Source organism: Hippopotamus amphibius, chromosome 1 (assembly GCF_030028045.1).
Source record: "Hippopotamus amphibius kiboko isolate mHipAmp2 chromosome 1, mHipAmp2.hap2, whole genome shotgun sequence".
Lineage (NCBI taxonomy): Eukaryota > Metazoa > Chordata > Mammalia > Artiodactyla > Hippopotamidae > Hippopotamus > Hippopotamus amphibius.
Window position 1 is genome coordinate 114,581,481 of NC_080186.1, and position 18,593 is coordinate 114,600,073.

At 57.9% G+C, this 18,593-nt stretch overlaps 2 protein-coding genes across 34 annotated transcripts in view; one reads left to right on the plus strand and one right to left on the minus strand.

The window, feature by feature from the left end:
* The window catches only part of SNX27 (sorting nexin 27), an 82,636-nt gene extending 80,711 nt beyond the window's left edge, over positions 1–1,925 (plus strand). For both annotated transcript variants that reach the window (XR_009051448.1, XM_057723306.1), the window contains one exon: positions 1,645–1,925. Coding sequence is in view for 1 of the 2 variants with exons in the window: in XM_057723306.1 (XP_057579289.1) it covers positions 1,645–1,701 (57 nt within the window). In the remaining variant the exon portion in view is untranslated. The remainder of the gene's footprint in view (positions 1–1,644) is intronic.
* On the minus strand, positions 1,848–16,444 carry CELF3 (CUGBP Elav-like family member 3). 32 transcript variants are annotated; one of them, XM_057723509.1, is made up of 14 exons: positions 15,972–16,116; positions 14,661–14,743; positions 9,263–9,311; positions 8,700–8,825; positions 8,484–8,563; positions 7,291–7,431; positions 7,011–7,152; positions 6,595–6,744; positions 6,116–6,181; positions 5,993–5,995; positions 5,801–5,853; positions 5,725–5,752; positions 5,417–5,500; positions 4,532–4,659 (listed from the first exon to the last, which is right to left on the minus strand). In XM_057723509.1, exons 1-14 carry the CDS (start codon positions 16,114–16,116, stop codon positions 4,532–4,534), a joined length of 1,278 nt encoding a protein of 425 aa, XP_057579492.1. The 32 variants fall into 32 exon arrangements, with proteins under 32 accessions (XP_057579319.1, XP_057579492.1, XP_057579369.1 ...); XM_057723386.1 differs by having other exon boundaries at positions 5,357–5,500; XM_057723467.1 differs by having other exon boundaries at positions 7,288–7,431.
* Between the last annotated feature and the right edge of the window lie 2,149 nt (positions 16,445–18,593).

The window sequence follows — 18,593 nt, forward strand, 5'->3', positions numbered from 1 at the left end:
ACCTGGCATAGCCAAAATAAGTTAAATAAACAAATATTTTTTAAAAAAAGCAAATTGCAAAAGGATGCAAATAGCATCACACTATTATTTAAGAAAAAAAAAAGAAAAAAAACGAGTTAGGAGCTTCCTTTTCTGTCTCAGACGGCCTCCTATGTTTTGCTGTCAAAGGGCCTGGAGAATCTCAGATGTTGTTCTGATTCCCCAGAAGTACCCCATGTGTCTTCTTCATCCCCATCATTCAGCCTGACTTACCTACTGCTTCTCTGGAGAAAATCTGGCTGCAGCTTTGCAGGGAGTGGGGACAGCAGGGCACAGTGACAGACAATAAATGTAGTCTTCAATGTTTGTGTGAAGAGCTGCCACACTGAGGGGCTGTCTGAGACCTGGAAAGATGCCAGGAAGGAGGAGCCTTCCTAGTCCCTCCAGCTCCCTCATCTCAGGAGAACCCACCAGTCACTAAATCACTCTGGGAGATGCCCTCTGGTTTAAATCCAACCTTCCCTCTTTCTGTGCTGACCCAGAGACTGTTGCAAAGCCACAGTGAGCAGCGCAGGGGAAAATTCATAATGTTAATACCAACTCCTGTTACTTTCCTCGTTACGCACACCGCTTCCCATCTCTGACCACACACACACACACACACACACACACACACACATGCAAACACCCCCTCTGTTTAATGGAGATTTCAAATGCTGCGTACTTGGCTGAGAATCCTGACTGGATGCTCTTTCTTCTGAGTAAGTCCCATCCCTAAGACATTTTTTTCTTAGCCAATCCAAGAGACATTTTTTTCCTGAAAGAATGTCCACAGATAGTCCCTATAGTGCTGCACGTGCTACTTCTCTTTTTAACTCTTTAGTTTGGGGCAATTCAAGGGAAGGCAGAAGGATGGGGCAGAGGTGGGGGGTGACTTGTGGGGATTTACGCATCCCCATCCTCTCGCAGAACAGCTCTGGCCTGAGGCCAGATCTGGGCTGGAAGGTGAGCAAGTTTACAAGCAGGACTTAACGAGGGTGGGGTAGCAGGTAGCTGCCTAGAAGCAAATGGCCCACATGTTACGAAGTTAAAAGACAATACCTATATGAACCCCAACCTATAAGCAATTCACGGAGAGGAATCTAGAAACTGGAGGCACCTTAGGGCTAATGCATCCGCCTTCTACTTGATAGGAGTCACTGCTCCAGCCTGCTAGATATTTCTTGGGATCTTTGCCTTAGGTCACAGAACAGGTAGTTGAAGCTGTGAGACAAGCGCATCATGGCCTTCAGGGCCTGGGGTTCCATTCCTGCAGCCATCCCTCTGTCGCTCCGTGACACTGGGTTAAGTTAACTAACCTCCAAATCTTCCGTTTCCCTGTCTGTAAAATTATATCCTGCCTCATAGGGTTGTTGGGAGGTTCCGTGAGGAAATGCACATTAAGGGCCTAGAATAGAATCCCATGCAGAGCAATTGCTTCATAGATGGTGGTGATACAGTCAGCTCCCAGTATTCCCACTGGCTGGGTACTGGGACCGCTCCCCTATGTGAACAAGGGAGAAGTGGAGGTCTGGAAGGTGAGAGTGCGCATCCTCAGCCTTCAGAGGGACAGGGCTGGCTGTGGGAGAGAGGGCTGCTGACCTGCTTTCTTCCCTCTCTGCCCAGCTCTGCAGAGCATTCCAGAATGAAGCCCAAAAGAAGGGCGGAAGAATAGGATCATGAAGCGGTGATCAAGGCCTGGACGCTGCTCACAGGCAAGGCTGGGCCTTCCTGATAGAGTTTTCTCTCCCAAACCTCACTCTCCTCACCTGCCTCCCTCCCGTCCCCGAGGGGCACCGTCCCCTGCCTTCAACCTTCCGAGACACTTATTTGATGCTTTTAAACTTTTTTCTTTATTTAGACAGAAAAGACCAACTCTTTGAAAGTAAAATGCAATAAATAAATAAGTTAAGCACAGAGAAGTGTCTGAAACCGACTCCCTGCTCTCCCCTTACCACTCCCACCCCCACCCCATGTCTTGTCCCTAAAACCTCTTTCTAAAGAAAATGATCAGGTAATAAACCCCTTTAGCCCTCCCCACGCCCCTCCTCCCAAATACCCAATTACCCCCCAAAGCAAAGGGAGACATCAAGAGAGAGAAAAAATCCAAGGGAAACATTGTCTAAACTCCCAGGAGGAGAGATGGCAGCGTCCGGGCTGGGCCGGGCTGGATAACGCACGGGTGGTGGTGGTATTTACACGGAGGGGACCAGCAGAGACTGTAAACATTTTTAGGGGTTTGGGGGAGGTCTTTTCCTCATGAAAGGAGGAGGGTCTCTGTGGCTGACGGGCAGAGGGGCAGCCCTCAGGGCTCCCCCACACCCTCCTTCGAGGGGGCCCTTGGGGGAGGCAGTGAGTGTTAGGGCTGGGCGCCCAGGGTTCCGGGATATCCTACCTCAAGCTGAGGGTGGCAGGGCGTGTGAGAACCGGCTTCTGAGAAGCCCCTAATGTGGGGAGGAGGCTGGGGCGAGGGTGGGTGGGGAGCACGTGGGGGGCCCCCGCTGCCCTCCCGGGCCGCACAGGTGGAACAGGCCCGCTGGTGGGGGAGGCACGTGCGAAAGCGGGGCGCAGAAGGCCCGTCACAGGAGCCCCAGCAGAAGGCAGACACCCCAGAGCCTTCGAGCCTGTTCCTTGCTCCCTCACAAAGGCCAAAAGGGCACCTGGGAGGAAACAGGCCCTTCAGGGGAGGCAGGGTGGTGGGAGTGGGCCGGTGTCCTGTGCCCCCCGGGCCGTGAAGCAGCGTTTGCCCCGGAGCCCAATCAAGGCCCAGGGCAGATGTGCAGAGAGGGCTGGGGCCAGTCGTGGGGAGAGGGGGTGAGGCGCCCCTTCCTCTGCGGTCTCCAGGCCTGTGAAGGAAGGAAACACGGGTGACGCTGTGGGGCAGCCGGTGCCGGTCCCAGGCCCTGGGGTGAGAGCAAGCTGGGGGGCTGAGGAAGGCAGGTCATCAGAAAGGCCTCGGTCCACACTGAACCATCCGGCCCCCCCGCCATTCGACAAGGGGCAAGGATGGCGGCCACGGGAGGTAGGGACGGATGACACAAGAGAAACCAAAGGATATCAGGAAGGAGATACTCAAACAGCCCGTGAGAAAAAGAAAGACTGGAAGATACGGAGACAGGGACTAGAGGAGGAGAGGCAAAGAAATGAGACGACAACAGGCAGGCAGAGGTGACACAGAAAGGAGGAGGGGTGCAGTGTAGGGACAGACACCTGGAAACAGAGCAAGGGGCCATCCGCAACAGGGCGGCAGAGCAGGCCGGGGTGGAACCGGGGCTGGACTGAGGGCGGGAGTCTCGCGGGGCGAGCGAGACCCACCCCCGGCCCCTAGGGGGCGCTCTCATTCCTTTTTGGAAAGGAACAAAGAAAGCGAGAGAGAAACGCACGGAACACAGACCACAGTCACCAACCACTGTTGACCAAGCACATCCCGCGAGCTGCCCCCGGCCCTGAGCCTGGGCTGGGGGGCGCTTCCCTCCGCGGCCCCCTCCCCAAATAACAAACAATCGGCTCCAAAGACAACACGCTCGTTCCATGCAACTTACAGGGGCCCGGAGCAGGGGTCCGGGGATGGGGGCTTCGGCCGACAATGGACACGGGCCCTGGGCTGGGGGGCCCCCAGGGTGGGGGGAGTTAAGCAGCCAGGATTGGGGGGAAAGGGGGAAAAACAGAAAATGTGGGTATTGTTCTTGGGTTGTGTTTTTTTCAGGGGTGTGGTCCAAAGAAGATTAAACACCATGAAAGTAATCAAAGCTCACAGCTCTGTGGCCATGAGGTTGGGGTGGTGGCCGGCAATGGGGAGGAGGGGACCTGTTGGGGGAGTTCACAGGCAGTCCAGCATTCCAGCCGCCTCCACCTGAACCAGAGCTGCTCCCCAGAGGCTTGGCACTCGAACTCCCCCCAGTCTGTTCCAAGCACTCTCCCCTGTCCCGTGAGTCTACTGCCACATGAGGGACATCACCTGGGGTCCAGGGCACCTTGACCTGATGTCCCCACTTCTCAGGACAACAGATATCCTAGGAGCCAGTGATTCAAGGACCCTCCAGTACCCTAAACCAGCCCCTTATTCCCCAAACCCTACTCCTCTAATTCTACTCCAACCCAAAGGAAAACCAGAAAGAGAGACACACAAGACACATGGACACTGACCAGAACGAGACCAGATATTGGGGAGGTTCTAGGGAGTGGACACAGATGTATATAGACTTGGCTTTCTCTGGGATCACTGCGTGTGTGTGTGTGTCTGTGTGTGTGTGTGTGTCTGTGTGTGTGTGTGTGTCTGTGTGTGTGTGTGTGTGTGTGAGAGAGAGAGAGAAAGTAAAAGAGAGAGACTTGGGTGACTGAAAAACAGCTGAGGAGGCTGCTCCAGACCCCTGCCTCAAGTGCCCAGAGTCAGGGGTGGGCATCCCTGAGGGTGGTGGGAAAGGGGGTGGGGGCAGTCCAAGTGAGGGCCCTGGCTGCAGTGTGAGGGGGCTGGGGAGGTCACAGGACGGGAGTGGGACCCACCTGGGGGCCCTCAGTAGGGCCGGTTGGCATCCTTAGGCCGCTTTAGCTGGACTTTGAGGCGTTTCATGCCAATCTGGAAACCGTTCATGGCCTGGATGGCAGCCTGGGCACTGGCCGGATTGTCGAAACTCACGAAGCCTGAAGTGAGAGGGGCATGAGGCCTGGCCCAGCACCCCAGCCCCTCCCCGCACCGTGCTTAGGCCAAGGCCTGCTCTTTGCTTTCCCGTCACCCCCCTGCTTCCTCCAGGTCTCCCAAATGCCTGGAAAAATGCCCAGCACACAAGAGGCTTTCAGTAAGTAGTTGTTGGTTGACAGGTTGAGTGAATGAGTCCAGTCCGGCCCCTCACACATTCCTTCCAGCATTCTTCGAGGGGCAGCAGCCCCTTCCTCAGCCTGGATAGCTTAGAGCTTGCCTTTTGAAACCTCCACTCCAGACCCTAAATGACTTCTGAAGCCCAGAGGACAAGCACATCCCCTTTCTCCCCCGAAGCAGTCTTTCAAAGAGTGAAGGCAACTAAACCTGCTCCCTAAGCCTTCCTTTTGACAAGTGAACTTGCCCAGCGTCCAAGTCTCTTCCAGTCCTCACAGAGCATGGATCTGACCAGTTCTTAAGGAGAAAAGATGTGGTTTTCTGGAGGAAGAGATGGGCCTGGGCAGCCGCTGGCATGAGATGTCAGCAGTGTAAAAACTGGTTCTTTCGGACTCTTGGACATCTGGATCTCAACTATCGGGCCCATAGCAACCCTAAGCGCCTTCAAATGCATCAGACCTTGTCCTCATCTGGAGTTTGGCGAAAGTGTGCCATATTTTATCTGTTGGATCATCATCCTCTTACCAAAACACTTGCTCTGATTGGTGGCCCGGTCCACGAAGACTTTGGCTGAGATGACGTGGCCAAAGGGGACAAACATCTGGAGGATCTCTGAGTCAGTGAACTCCTGGGGCAGGTGGTAGATGAAGATGTTGCAGCCGTCAGGGCCTGGGTGGCAGCGGAGACAGAAGGAAGAGCTCAGTGATTGGGAGACAGACTCAAGGTGCTAGGGGCCGGGGACGGCAGCCCCCAGCCTGTGGGCCAGGGCGCCCGCCACCGCATCCGCCCTCACTTTCATCCCCACGCGTGGAGCCAGCGCCGGCCTTGGAGCCCAGACAAGAGGTCCCCCATCCCTGGGAGCTCCCGGGGGGGTCTCCCCGGCCAGGCCGCACCTTCCCGCTGCTGCTGCTGCGGCGGCGGCTGCTGCTGCTGCGGGGGCGGCGGCGGGGGCTGCTGGGCCACCAGGGCGGGAGGCTGTGGGAACGCAGGCGCCACCAGGCTGTAGGCTGCCGGGTAGGCTGCTGCGGGGGAAGAACAGAGAGCGCGCACGGGCTTCCTGAGGCGCCCCTGCCCCTGGCCCGCCCAGCCAACCCGGTCCCCCTGCCCCGAGCCCGGCCGATGGCTTGGACCGGGCCTGCAGAGGTGTGTCCTCGCAGCTGCGGCCTGTCTCTAGGTCTGAGGAGCTGGCTGGCCGAGAGCACGACGCTCAGACCCAACTTCTGGGCCTCTTTTCCTGCTGCCCACCCTGCCCCCCGGGCCGGGGCCTGGGCTGGGGCCCCTCACCTGTGTAGTGCTGCATCCCCGCGTAGGCCTGCTGCAGGGGGTCCACGGGGGCCGCGGGGCTCTGGGCTGGGGAGAGCAGCACTGACCGTGAGTGCGGCTGGGACGCCGCGGGGAGCCCCACCAGTGCCTCTTGGAGCAGAGGCCAGGCAGGTGGGGAGGAGAGCCTCACGGGAGCGCATGGGGTGTGAAATGAGAGGGTGGAAATGCACAGAGCTGTGAGGAGAGGGGAGAGCCCGGCCTCAGCAAGACGTGAGTCTGCGACTGGCGGTGCGACCCTGGATGAGTCACTTGGCCTCTCTCCGCCTCAGCGTCCCTGGCTGAGACCGGGAAGGGACATCCCCTGCCCGGGGTGACACAGCAGGAGAAAGCCCCTTATCACCCCGGAGCCTGGAGAGGGAAGGTGTGTCATGCCTGCCGGCAGTGAGAATGGCGACTGGGATGATGGCTGGGGAGACAGGTGGGTGGGCAGAGAACCCCACCTGGGTAGGGGTGAACCCCGTTGGGATACAGAGCATCAGGGGCAGGCTGCCCAGTGGGCTGGGTGGGCACCGGGCTGTAGCCGTTGACGCCCAGGGCAGCAGGGATTGCAGAGACTGGCGTGGCAGCGATGGCAGGAGGGGTGCTGGTTCCTGGGGAGGAGAAAGCGGCAGAGACAGAGCAGAGAAGCAGACACACACGCGCACACACACACACACACACACACACAGATGCAGAGAACCGGTCAGCAAGTCTGAGGGCAGAGGGGAGGAAGCAGGCGACTCACTGACCCCCGAACCCCTCCCAGACCCCATGGGTTCCCTGAGTGATGCCCTGTGCCCCGCTCCCCATCCCCAGCACGTGGTCGCTCCCCTGACCTGCCCCATTCACAGCCAGCCCAGCCCTGCCTGGACCTTACCTGAGGATGGGGTGATGGGGGTGGCGATGAGGCCATTGGCATTGATGGCGGCCATATGCTGCATCTGCACGGCAGCCATGGTGGCCATGGGGCTGAGGTAGGCACTGTGAGCCGCTACCAGGGCCGCCTGCTGCTGCATCAGCTGGGGACAGGGGAAGAGAGGAGCGTGGGACCAGCCCCCCTGCACCCTGGCCTGGCTCCCCGCCCAACCCTGGGCCTTGGCATTGGGAGGGTGGGGGCAGGACTCAGGAAGGAGATGGGGAGGGGCAGTGCTCACGGCCTGGGTGTAGGCGCTGTAGGCTCCGAACTGGAGGGCGATGGGGCTGAACATGCCCAGCTGGGTGGCCACCTGCTGCATTCGGCGGAGACCTCGCTCCTTCTCCGTGTCAGCAAACTTCACCACCAGGCTGGACGAGGCACCCTGGACACCAGCCCCACATACGGTCAGAGGGACAGAGTCGGGGTCTCTCCTCCCCGGAGCCCTCAGGACCTGGCCTCAGTTCCACCACCCAAGGCTTGGCCTCTTTGGGAGGGCAGCCATCCTCGTGCCTATGTCAAATGGGGGGACTTTCATCCCACCCTCCCCCTGTGCCAGGTTGTGTAAGAGACTAGAAAAAGTTGGGGAAGGTGAAGGTGTATGCTGGAAAAGGGAAAGGGCTCCCAAAATGCAAAGGGCAGTCCTGGCTTCTCCATGAAGATTCTGAGCCAGAAATCATCCCCCTGGTGGATCAGCCACAGCAAACGTTTCATCTCAAGCTCATCTTGCCTTGTAGCTTATCCCGCCCCCATACCTAACCCCCTGCCCCCATGTCCCAATCCTCATGGTGAGCTCAGGGGATGCAGCCTCAAAGTTGAAAACCAGCCTATGCCAAATCAAAACCAGTCCGGAACATTTTCAAGGCTTGTTGTAGAATCCTAGGACCTGGAACGCAGTTCTCTATCTGATGCTGTATCCTCTCGCCCTGGTCCCTGCTAAGTGCTTGCCCAGCCTCTGCTGGAGAACCTCAAGTTATGGGAAGCTCACCTCCTTGGGAGCCAGCTCGTTCCTCTTGAGAGCTTTGCGCTGCTGGGGAGCCCTCCCTGAGATCAGTCAACTGCCCCACTGCTCAGGGGTGGCAGCAGCAGGGTGAATGCGCAGAGGGCACTGTGGGGCCTCTGAGCAAGCGTTCGATGCCTCGCCAACGAGGGCGGGAGATGTGGGAAGGAGGGGGAAGAGGTGAGAGGTGAGGAGGGCTGAGGGCTGGAGGAGGCAGGAGAGGAGGGTGAGGGCATTTGGACTGAAGCTGGGGTACAAGGGACAGGGAGATGTTATTTGAAAGGGGAAGCTGTCCCTAAGAGGTTTGATTCTTCTGCCAGAAAATTCTTTTTGAATACAAAGATGCTCCCCAGAACCCACTGCACCCTCTGAGCCAGGGTCTGGCGTAGGCCCAGCAAGGCTGGAAGAGGCCTGAGGGCCGGGGAGGCGGGACTCACCGGCAGGGTCCGGCTGCTGTGAAGGGTGTTGATGGCTGCCTGGGCCTCGGCATGGGTCTGGAACTTCACGAAGGCGCAGCCTGGAGAGTTTAAAAGGGAGGAGGAAGCAGTGAATGCCCACCCTCGAGGGGCCCGGAAGTCCCCATTGCCCAAAGAACCTGGGGCGGGGGGCAGGAAGGCGGAGTGCCCGCTGGGGAAGGGGTATCGGTGGGCTACCTTTGCTGGTGCCGTCTGGGCCCCGGAGCACAGTGCACTCGTCTATGGTCCCGAAAGGCTCGAACATCTTCCGGACATCCTCATCTGTCTGCTGCTTCCCTAGCATCCCCACAAAGAGCTTCCGGTCTTCTGGGGGGTAGGGCACAGGGGGAGGGGGAGGTTCAGGGCCTCTGGGCTGCTTTCCCAGGCCTGCTCCGGCTTGGGACAAGCAGAGACCCCCCCCCTTCACGTTCAGCTCTTCCCTGGAACTCCCCTCACCCTGAGACCTGATGGCTCTAGAGCGTGAAAGACGTGACAGTTGGGGGGTGGGCTACAGTTACATAGAGTGGGCATCCCAGTTCTGAAGGACTGACTTGCGCGCCACTCTGGGCCTCCGTTTTGCCATCTCTGAAATGGGCTGGATCGCATCCCCTCTGGCCACCCTGACTCCTTTGCCCACTTTGACTGGGAACTCTTCAGAATTCTCAGACTGTCTTCCTTAAGAAAGGCTGCCCCTCAGCTACTCCAAGCCCTGGGCCTGCAGACTGAGTGGGAAGGACTAAGTCCAAAGGTACAGAACCCACCTCCTCGGCTCTCGCTGTCGGCTGGCTTGACCTGGATCGGCCTGTTCATCTAAAGGAAAGAAGAGAAAGCAACTGCTGGGGATCTCCCCTGACTGTCCCAGGAGCCCTCCCCAGGCCAGGACCTGTGGAGAGGCTGGAGGGAGTAAGCCCCGGGCCCAGCCCTCTACACTGCTGATGGGAAGGAAGGGATGGGGCTTAATCTTATTTAGGATTAGGCCCTGAGGGGATTAAAGGTAGTGGAAGGAGAGGATATAGAGGAGGATGCTCATGGGGCCCCAGATGATTTGGCCAAGGAGAGGTGCTGCTCTCCGTAGGGGGAGAGTGGAGCTGCCCATAGGACCTGGGTCCTGGGATAGAGCCCACCCAAGGGCTATTCAGCAAGAGCTTCCTCAGTTCTACAAAGTAGGAGCGACAGAGGCCACCCCATCAAGCAGCCCCAAGGAAGACGCTAGGCTGAGGGAGACCCCACAGATGCCCTGACTTCCTTCTGACCCCCAGAGGTGTGTCTGCCTCTCTTTTTGCCCCCCTACACCCCTTGACCCCAGGGGGAAGGCACTCGGGCAGCACAAAGGGAGCAGATGCCCAGTCTCCGTGGCAACGGGAGAATGCGCGCCATGGCAACCGCCCACTCAGCCTGATTTATCCGTCCCCGTCGCCCTGGCGACCGTGGTGACGTCATCACTTCTGCTGCTCCACACACCCGGAGGAGTGGGGAGCGGGGTGGGAACAGGGTATGCTGGGGGTGGAGGATTTGGTGGGGACTGGGAGGTGGGGGAGGGGCCCAGGAGAGCTTCCTGATTCTGAAAGGAGGCGTTGAGCAGGCCCTGTAGGGGCCATACTGCCCAAGCTCCTGCCTTCCTCCTCCAGATCAAATCCCTGATGTCTCATTGCCAGGACAGCTCTAAAGGAGGAACTGCTGTCCCGTGCTTTTTCGCGATTCTGCGGCTACCCGGAAGTCCTCCTGAGCTCTACCCTCTCCCCTACTCCTGCAGCATCTCCCTTTGTTCAGCCTCCAGTGGAAATGCAGACAGGTCCCCTCTCCATGTTCCTGTCTGGTGAGAGGACTTGGGAATGACTCCTGAAGGTTGATTTCCTTAACCAGGGTGGGGAGCACCTTAGGAACTGGAGAGGGAGCAAAGTATTTCATGTCTGAAAATATTTTGCTGTTGAAGACTTTGACCGCTGGGGCCACGCCTGGTCATACCACTTCTCTGACGGCGGAGCAGCCCTCGTTCTAGTGACCGAAAGATAAAGAAACAGAACAAACCATTCATCTGCATTCTGAGGGTGGGGCTGAAGTTACCCTCAGGAGAGGCACTGGACTTCGAGGACTGGCACTGCCACTCACTAGCTGGGTGACCTTGGACAAGTCATGTCTGTCCTCTAGGCCTCAGCGTCCTCATCTGTAAAATGGGCTGGATCAGGCGGTCTATTCCCCTTGGCTGTAATAGTCTAGGCGTGAGGTCTTGCGTGTCAGCGCTTAACACAGAGCAGTGCAGACACGATAGCTGCCCCTGCCCCTTCCCACACTGCACCCTGTTCCCTGGTGTCACATCGTGCCGGTCGGTCTGGCTGCATTCTGCAGGTGAGGTATTCTCAGCCCTGGATCAAATCTAGGCCCTGCCCTCACTGATACTTCCTCTCTGTCCACCCCTCCCCCCCAGTCTCTGGATCTGAGAGCAGCTGGTGGGGGTGCGGGGTAACAGTCACACAAATCCCCTGGCCTGTCCGCCCCAGCTTTATCCTCTACCAATCTGGGATGATCCCATCGCAGAGCCGATCTCCTCAGCAGCGTGTGTGAGCGTGTGTGTGTAGCAAGGGGTGGGGTCAGGCACTCAGGACTCTTGGTCTCTCCCTCTCCTTCTCTCCCGGACTCTGGTCAAAGCGATCAGGAAACGCCCTCACCAGCATCCCCGCAGCCCGCTCCCCAACCCCCACTACAGGAGACACAGGATCCGCACCAGAGTCACACAGCACTGGGGTCACAGCCTCAGGGAATGCTTATGGTTGCCATCAGCCCCGTCCCCGCAGGCCCCGGGGGATTTACTGTGCTCGCTGGGGATGGGGAACTCGGGATCCAGAGAGAAAGGATGGCGTTCCCTCCCTGCGAGACTCTCAGGCACAAAAATAGCATATCAATAAATATCCACAGCTCATATAGATTCGCACAAACACACACACAAGTGCACAGACCACAGCACCGACCACGTTGACGGAAGGCTCTCTCCCCTCCCTCACAGACAGACGCCTCCCTTAGTGGCCCCCAGCGTCCCATCCCCAGCCTCTCCTTCTTGGCCTGGCACTTCCTGTGGGAAGCTCAACCTTTGTTAGCTCAGCTCGGGCACACCTGCCCCCTCCCCTGAGTCCAGCTGGGCCCTGTTTACCTGGCAACCTGGCTCCCGCTGGGTGCCTCTCTCCCCTAGCTACCACCCGCCAGGTGATAAGCCCTCCCCAGGGCCTCCCAAAGAAGAAGGGGCTATTTATACTCCAACTAAGTATCTCTGAGACCCCCACCAACACGGTCACTTGTAAGTAAGTCCCTCTCACCACTAGCAAAGACCCCATTTCCAAGAAGAGCTCCCCATGCCCGCCCACAAATCTAATTTTCCTGGGGGCACAGGCCCGGTGCCCTGCCGCTCCCAGCTCCACACTTGCGCCCAGTGTCCCAGAGAACACACAGGCCCTCTCCATGGAGCCAGAATCCACCCGCCCAACAGCAAGCTGACAGGGCATGTCCCCAGAGTGGGATTTTGGCCCAAATAGAGGGGAAAGCACAGGCCAGACAGAAGGAATCCTTCACATCGCACCCTGCTCATAGGAAGAATCCAGGGACCTGTGACAGAGCCACTCCTGGGAACTCTTAGAGGAGAGAGAAGGAAATGGGGTTCCATGGCCATAGGCCCAGCTCCCATTCTTTCTCTCTGCAGCCTGAAGCATCACTCAAATACGGTGGGATCTTCCAGATTCTGGGGTGACAAAAATGGGGAGAAAGGAGAGAGGGTAAATACCCCCCTGCAGTCGGAGGGCATGGAGATTAGACAGCGGGAGGAATTCTCAACACAATTGTGCAAGAGCTGGCACACCACGCACGCGCGCGCACACACACACACACACATTCTCTCTCTCTCTCAATGACTGTCTGAGGGGAAACACTGCTGGCAGAAAGGCAGGTGGCTGAGAAAAGACCTGGGGGCACAGAGGGTCAGGCAGAGCTTGGTTATAGACAACTGCTCCCCTAGGCTGCCCTGGGCTGCTCCCCCAAACCCCCAGCACGGGGGGCCCCTTGGACGATAGAACCACTCGTTTCCTACTAAAACCTCTGTCAGGTGCCTCTGGATTCTGTCCCCTGGGGCAAGGGCCAGCACGGAGAACTCAGCATCACCTGGGAGCTTGGGGCAGGGCTGGACAATTATTAACCAGGGCGCCCTCCTTACTTGCCCCCCACTCTGGGCCTTATTTCCTCAGGAAGAGAAGGCAGCGCCTTTCCACACCCAGGGCAGAGCCCTGCCTGAGTCACTGGAGGGCGGACAGGCGGCCAGAGGGGGACAGAGCCAAGGCAGAAGCCCCCAGCCGGCACAGATGGCCCTGGGGCCCCTGCCCAGCCCGCGCCGTCTCTCTCACCCATGTCCCTACTACAGTCCCCCTTCTCCCTTCCCCCCTCTGGACACAACAGAAAAAGACAGAGAAACAGCAGTGGAAATGAAAACTGTTGATTTTTGAGGCGCCTCCACAGAAGAGAGAGAAAGAGTTGTGAGGTCATGGGATGGAACCAGGCTTCCCAGGGATGCTTGTGCCCAAACACAGACACACACACACAGATGCACACACACAGAGACACACACAGACACACACAGAGACACACACAGACACACACACAGACACACACACAGACACACACACAGACACAGACAGACACACACAGAGACACACACACAGAGACACACACACACAGACACACACACAGGCGCACACACACACACAGAGACACACAGACACACACACACACAGAGACACACACACACAGAGAAATACACACAGAGACACACACAGACACAGACACACACACAGACACAGGCACACACACACAGACACAGGCACACAGGCACACACACACACACACACACAGACACACACACACACACACGTGCTCCTTAGAGCCCGAGCCTGCTCACACATGCACAGATCCTTAACTCTGTGGGCGACGGCTGTCCTGGGCTGCCTTGCCCCTGACTGGGTTAAGACAGTGTGGGCAGCTGGCAGTGGATCTGCCTTCCTAGTGGTTCTTAGGGCCACAGAGGGTCACAGAGCTACGGAGGGTGTGAAGTTGGGAGCGGTAGACACAGTTCTAATTTTCCCAGATCTCCCACCCTCTCTCCCATCTGCTTTATCTATTTCCTTCCAGGGAAGAGCTGGAGAATCAGGCTCCATCTCCATTTCCCACACGAGGGAAGGAGAAAAGGATGTGACAGGTGTATCCCGAGCACTCAGACTGTGTTTAGCAAATGTTGGCTGGAGGGAAGGATGGAGTTAGCTCTCAAGAGGTACTTTCTAGGGGAGACAACAGCAGCAGACAGACATAGAAAGGGAATGGCACATCCTTTCCCCTCATGATGCGTGACTGGGGGGCAGTCTGAGATTCTCTATTCTTGTCCTTGCCAGCCCAGGCCTGGGACAAGCTGCAAGGCTGGCTGGGAGGAAGACAAAGAGCTCTGACCTTGCAGGAGGGAGGCCACATCAGAGGCTACCCTCACCTCCCCGGGCACACTTGGTGTGGTCAGGCCTGATCCTCCGCACTGATGGCTACCCCTGCCCTTGTCTGCTGCCCCTGCCCCCTCCACAAGGCTTACTCCCAGCCCAGGCCCACCAGGCCCTGATCCGCCCTGATGCCCTGGGGTGCTGTTCCCGAGGCTTTTCCTGGGAGACACGAAGCGAGCCTGTTTGACCTCAGGAGTCAGCACGGAGATGCCAGTCCAGCAGGCACCAGCTGCCCAACTCGGGCTGCAGGCGCCCCTCCCCCACCTCACAGCCAGATTTCCTCCCCAGAGCCAGAAAAAGTGCCTGAGCACCTCCTGCTCACTCTGCCCTACCCTTGGTGTCCAAAGTCTTCTCCCCATGCCTCCCAAACAGCGAAGGCCTCCCTCTGAGTGCTGCCCCAGGGGCAGGCTGGGAAGTGGGGACGGGGCTGCCTCTGCTCTTTGCAAAGGTTATGTTTACTCTGCTATGTTTACTCTCCGTGAGAAGAAATGCATGCATCTTCAGAAAGGAGGAGGGGTGCTACGAGGAGGAAGGGGCTTCCTGGTGATGGTAGGAGGGGGAAAATACACTCAGTGTCCTGGGAAGATGGTGCCCCTTCTAAGGCCCTTCTCAGCCCCCTGGCCCTGGGAAGGCCGGGACTCACCCCTGGAAGCGTCTTCTGTTCGTGCAGGGCGCTCTGGGCCTTCAGGGCTGAATCGCGGGCACAGTATGTCAGGAAGGCACATCCTGAGGAGGGGCAGGGGCAGAGAGACCGGGTCGGGGGTGAGTCCCCGGTCTCCCCTCCCTAAAAGGCTCCCCACCCCCCGGGAGACTGAGGACTGGGAAGCTTGTCCCTTCTTGCCACCTTCTGCCTGCTGGGCTGGGGAGGTGTCTGATAGGGGGTGAACATTCTTCCCAGGAGCCTCTAGGCTGATGAGCACTGGGTAGAGACCCCGAGACTGGGAGTCTTACATGGTGGGGTGATGGAAGAGGGAGAACGCCTGGGCTGTCGGGAGCTGGGGCTTTGTGGCGGGGGGGAGGAGAAGGGGCATGTGATCTCCAGACAAGTAAGTGTAGTGTGGTTTTTTTCTCTTCCTTAGCTAGTCTCCTTTCCCCTTTCTCCTTCGCCTCCACCACCCTCCATCTTGGTCATCATCAACCCTCTCCTCTCCCGTTTTCCCTGTTTCCTCCTCTCTCCCCAACTCCATGGGAGGCAGGTGGAGGGCAGAGAGTGAACTAGAGAAGGAGAGGGAAGAGCAGGTAGCCGGGGTCCCTGGGCTGGTGGAAGAGGGAGGCAGCGTGGCCCCTCTGACTCCCAGGGTCTGGAGCTCTCCAAGGCCTGACCCCGGGCCTGACCCTGCTTAGCTGCACAACCCTTAGGCCTGAGATGCACCCTCTTTCACCCCCAGCTCCCTTAGCTTTCGAGTCCCTGCACCTCCCAGATCTTTACCAATCTCTGCCTTTTGTACACTGTTTCCCAAGTCCCTCTCTTTAGTTCTGGAGCTGCCCTGCCCAGTCCACAAACATCCACTCTTTCCAGCTTGAGCAACTGACCCTGTGTCCCAACCCCCATCCCAATAGTATCTGAGGCTACTAAGACTCTCAGTCTTGTGCACACAGCCCCCTTCCACACAAACACACCTGCCCAGCTTCTTATGTCTCACACCAGCTCCCTCATCCCTCCATCCTTCCTCGAGGTCATCCACATGATCCCTCTCAACTCTGGGGTCCACATCTCTGCAGCCCCCTTGACAGCTCTTCCCCCAAGGAGCCTTTCCCTAGTCCTCCTTCTGGAGTCCCATGCTCACCCTAGCTGAGTTCTCTTCTAGCTCCATCCACACTCCCTAGCCCCTGAACCCTTTTCCTTCCAGATCAGCCTTCTCCAGCCCCTCCATCCCTCCAGCCTGGTTTCCCCCCTCCTCCCAGCCTCCCAACCCACTCCCAGGAGCCTCTCCAGCCTGGCCTGACCCCTCACCCTTGTGCAGCCCGGTGTACTTGTCCTTGATGACAGTCAGCTCGAAGATCCGACCAAACTGCTCGAAGATGGGTTTCAGGTCCTTTTCCTCCAGATGCCTCGGGATCTGCCCCACAAACAGCTTGATGGCATCCGGTTCCTTCATTGGGGCGGCCCAGGAGAAGGGGCCGAGGGGAGCAGGGAGAGGCCCGAAGGCCAGGGGGAGCTGCCCGGCAAGGAGGCAAGCGGCCGGGGCTGGGGCCCAGCCGGGGCTGGCTTTCCCTTAGGCCCCCAACCACAGTGCTGAGCAGAGGGGCGGCTCTTCACACAAAGGGGGCCCAGGGAGTTAAGGGCTAGGGGTCAGGGGTCTAGGCAGACACTGTCACGCCACCAGGGGGCATAGCCCAAACAAACGATCTCCCTCCCAGAGATCTGGCAAATATCCCAGGATGGGGGCAGTGTGGCCAAGACCTGGAGGGTGAGGGTGGTAGCAGGGGCGCTGGGAACTGGGGGTTGAGATAAGAGCTGGTGGTGGAGGAAAGGGCCTGAGGAGGGTGATGGGGATGGAGGCTGAGGGGTTAGGGTCCTGGTGTGGTTGCCAGCAGCGTTGGGTGGGGGTGGGGGGGACTCCTGATGTGGGGCAGGTGGCGCTCTCGTTGGCTTCCCTGGGAGGACACCTCCCCTGTGGCTGATCCTTCTGCTGGGTCCGAAGATCCCTGATGCCAGATGCTTGATCTCTGATGGCGGCAGGGCTCCGGGGGTCCCTTTTGCCCTGCCGCCCCCCTTCAGGTCCTCCCCTTAGCCCCCCTCCCACCCCCACCCCGGTCCCCGGGCCTGGGCTGCTGCTGGCTGCTCCCGCCGCTGGGGCTGCCTGCTTTCCCGGTCACCTGGGTCCCGGAGCTCTGCTCTCCGGCCGCGCTCTCCTCAACAAAAACCTCCCCCCTCCACACCCCCCTCCCCACTCCCACCTCCTTTCCCCTGACATCAGTGATGTCAGTCTCAGGGGTGGAATACAAATTCTCTACCCTGGAGAGGGACGCACAATCCAGACAAGAGCCACGCCCTCTTTCTATCTCCTTCCTCCCTGACTCCGTTCCCACCCCCAGAAGAGCAGCTGGTCCTGTTGATAATAACCCTTCCCCCATTTTACTCCCCAATCACGAGTTGGGCAAGGCACTAAGATGGAGAATTTATAGAGGAGCCCTAAGGTGGGGTCCATTGTTCCGGGGGCTGGAGCTGTCCCCGGTGCTGGAAGAGAGGACCCAGGAGAGGGGAGCAGGGGGGAGGAAAAGAGAGGAGCCCGCACCTGGGGAGACTGAAAGTGGGGAGCCAAGGGAAAAAACAGGGAAAAGAGGATGACATAGACATAGTTGGGCAGGTTAGGGGCGGGTGAGGAGAAGGGTGTAGCTGGGGAGGGAGGCAGGTCGCAGAGCCTAGGGTAAACGGCAGAAGGGACCCAGAGAGAAAAGATGGAAAGGGGGGCGTAGAAGAGAAAGCAGGGTGAGATGAGTGCAGAGAGGGAACTGTGTGTTTTCCAGAAAAGGAACCAAGAAAAACTCGATCTTGCTGGCATTTACCGACACCCCCTTCTTGTCCTCTGGGGGGTTTGTGTGTATAAGTGCGTGGGCAGGAAGGCAGCAGTGGTGACAGTGGGAACCCTCACTTGGAAGCTCCTTGAAGACCAGGACACTGTTTAATTCAGCATTTTACCGTTCACAGTGTCTAGCACAGTGTCTTGTTCACATGTAGTAGGAGCTTAACAAATATTTCTCGGATAAATAGTCAATGCAAAGAACCACTGATAAGGGTAGATTCCTGATCCTTCGTTGCGCAGAATCACAGCTGGCAAGCTCCCCTTTAGGGCACAGGAAACCCAAATATTCCTTCCTTCTGCCGCTCCTCTCCCCCCACCCCAGTTAGGAGCCCTGAGTGGAACTCTCTAATTGAATCAGGTAACAAAGAGGGATGGGGGAAGCACATCTGGGGGCCATTACTCCCCTAAACAGCTAAACTTCTATAGATGATCAGTGTGCCCTATGATGTCCAGGGAGCTTGACCCCTCTGTGAACTGGGCACACTCACAGCTCCCCCTCAATGCAGGGAGTATCTGCTGAGTATCTGCTCCTGGGTGGGGCAGCCCTTGCCTGATATCAGGTGCTCACTGACCTGGGCTCGCAGCTTTTGTGGAACACCCTGCCTCCTCTCACCCCTTTTTCACCCCAGAATGGGGCTGATGTCTCCACAGTGGTGCTAGTGTCTCTGATATCTGTCCCCCCTGAATCCCTGCAGCCGTGCCTCAGCTCTCTAGGCATGCAGGCTTTTCTTCTGTAAGGGAAGTAATAGTAACACGGCTTAGATGGCTCTTATGGTGTTGGTCCGTGTCAGAGACATTGTTCAAGTGCTTTATAAATATAAACTCTGTTTAAATTTATATTTAAATATAAATATAAACTAACTTGTTTAACCCTCAGCACCACCCTATGATGTACGGTTCTATCGTTAGCTTCGAGTAAAGATGAGGAAACCAAGGCCCAGAGAGGTTAAATGACTAGCCTAAGGTCATGCACTAGAAAGAGGTTTAGCTGAGAGTGGAGCCCGGACAGTCTGGTTCCAAGTCCATGCATTTAACTCCCCCCTCAGATC

Bases quoted from the DNA above. Each gene is read 5' to 3' on its own strand.
- CELF3 (XM_057723363.1), bottom strand. From the start codon at position 16,116: ATGAAGGAACCGGATGCCATCAAGCTGTTTGTGGGGCAGATCCCGAGG. The intron at 5,753-5,800 runs GCCCTGGTGGCC...CAGCAGCAGCAG, and splicing joins CTGCGTTCCCACAGCCTCCC to CCGCCGCCGCAGCAGCAGCA. The intron at 5,501-5,724 runs GTGCGGCCTGGC...GCTGCCACCCAG, and splicing joins GCAGCAGCAGCAGCGGGAAG to GCCCTGACGGCTGCAACATC.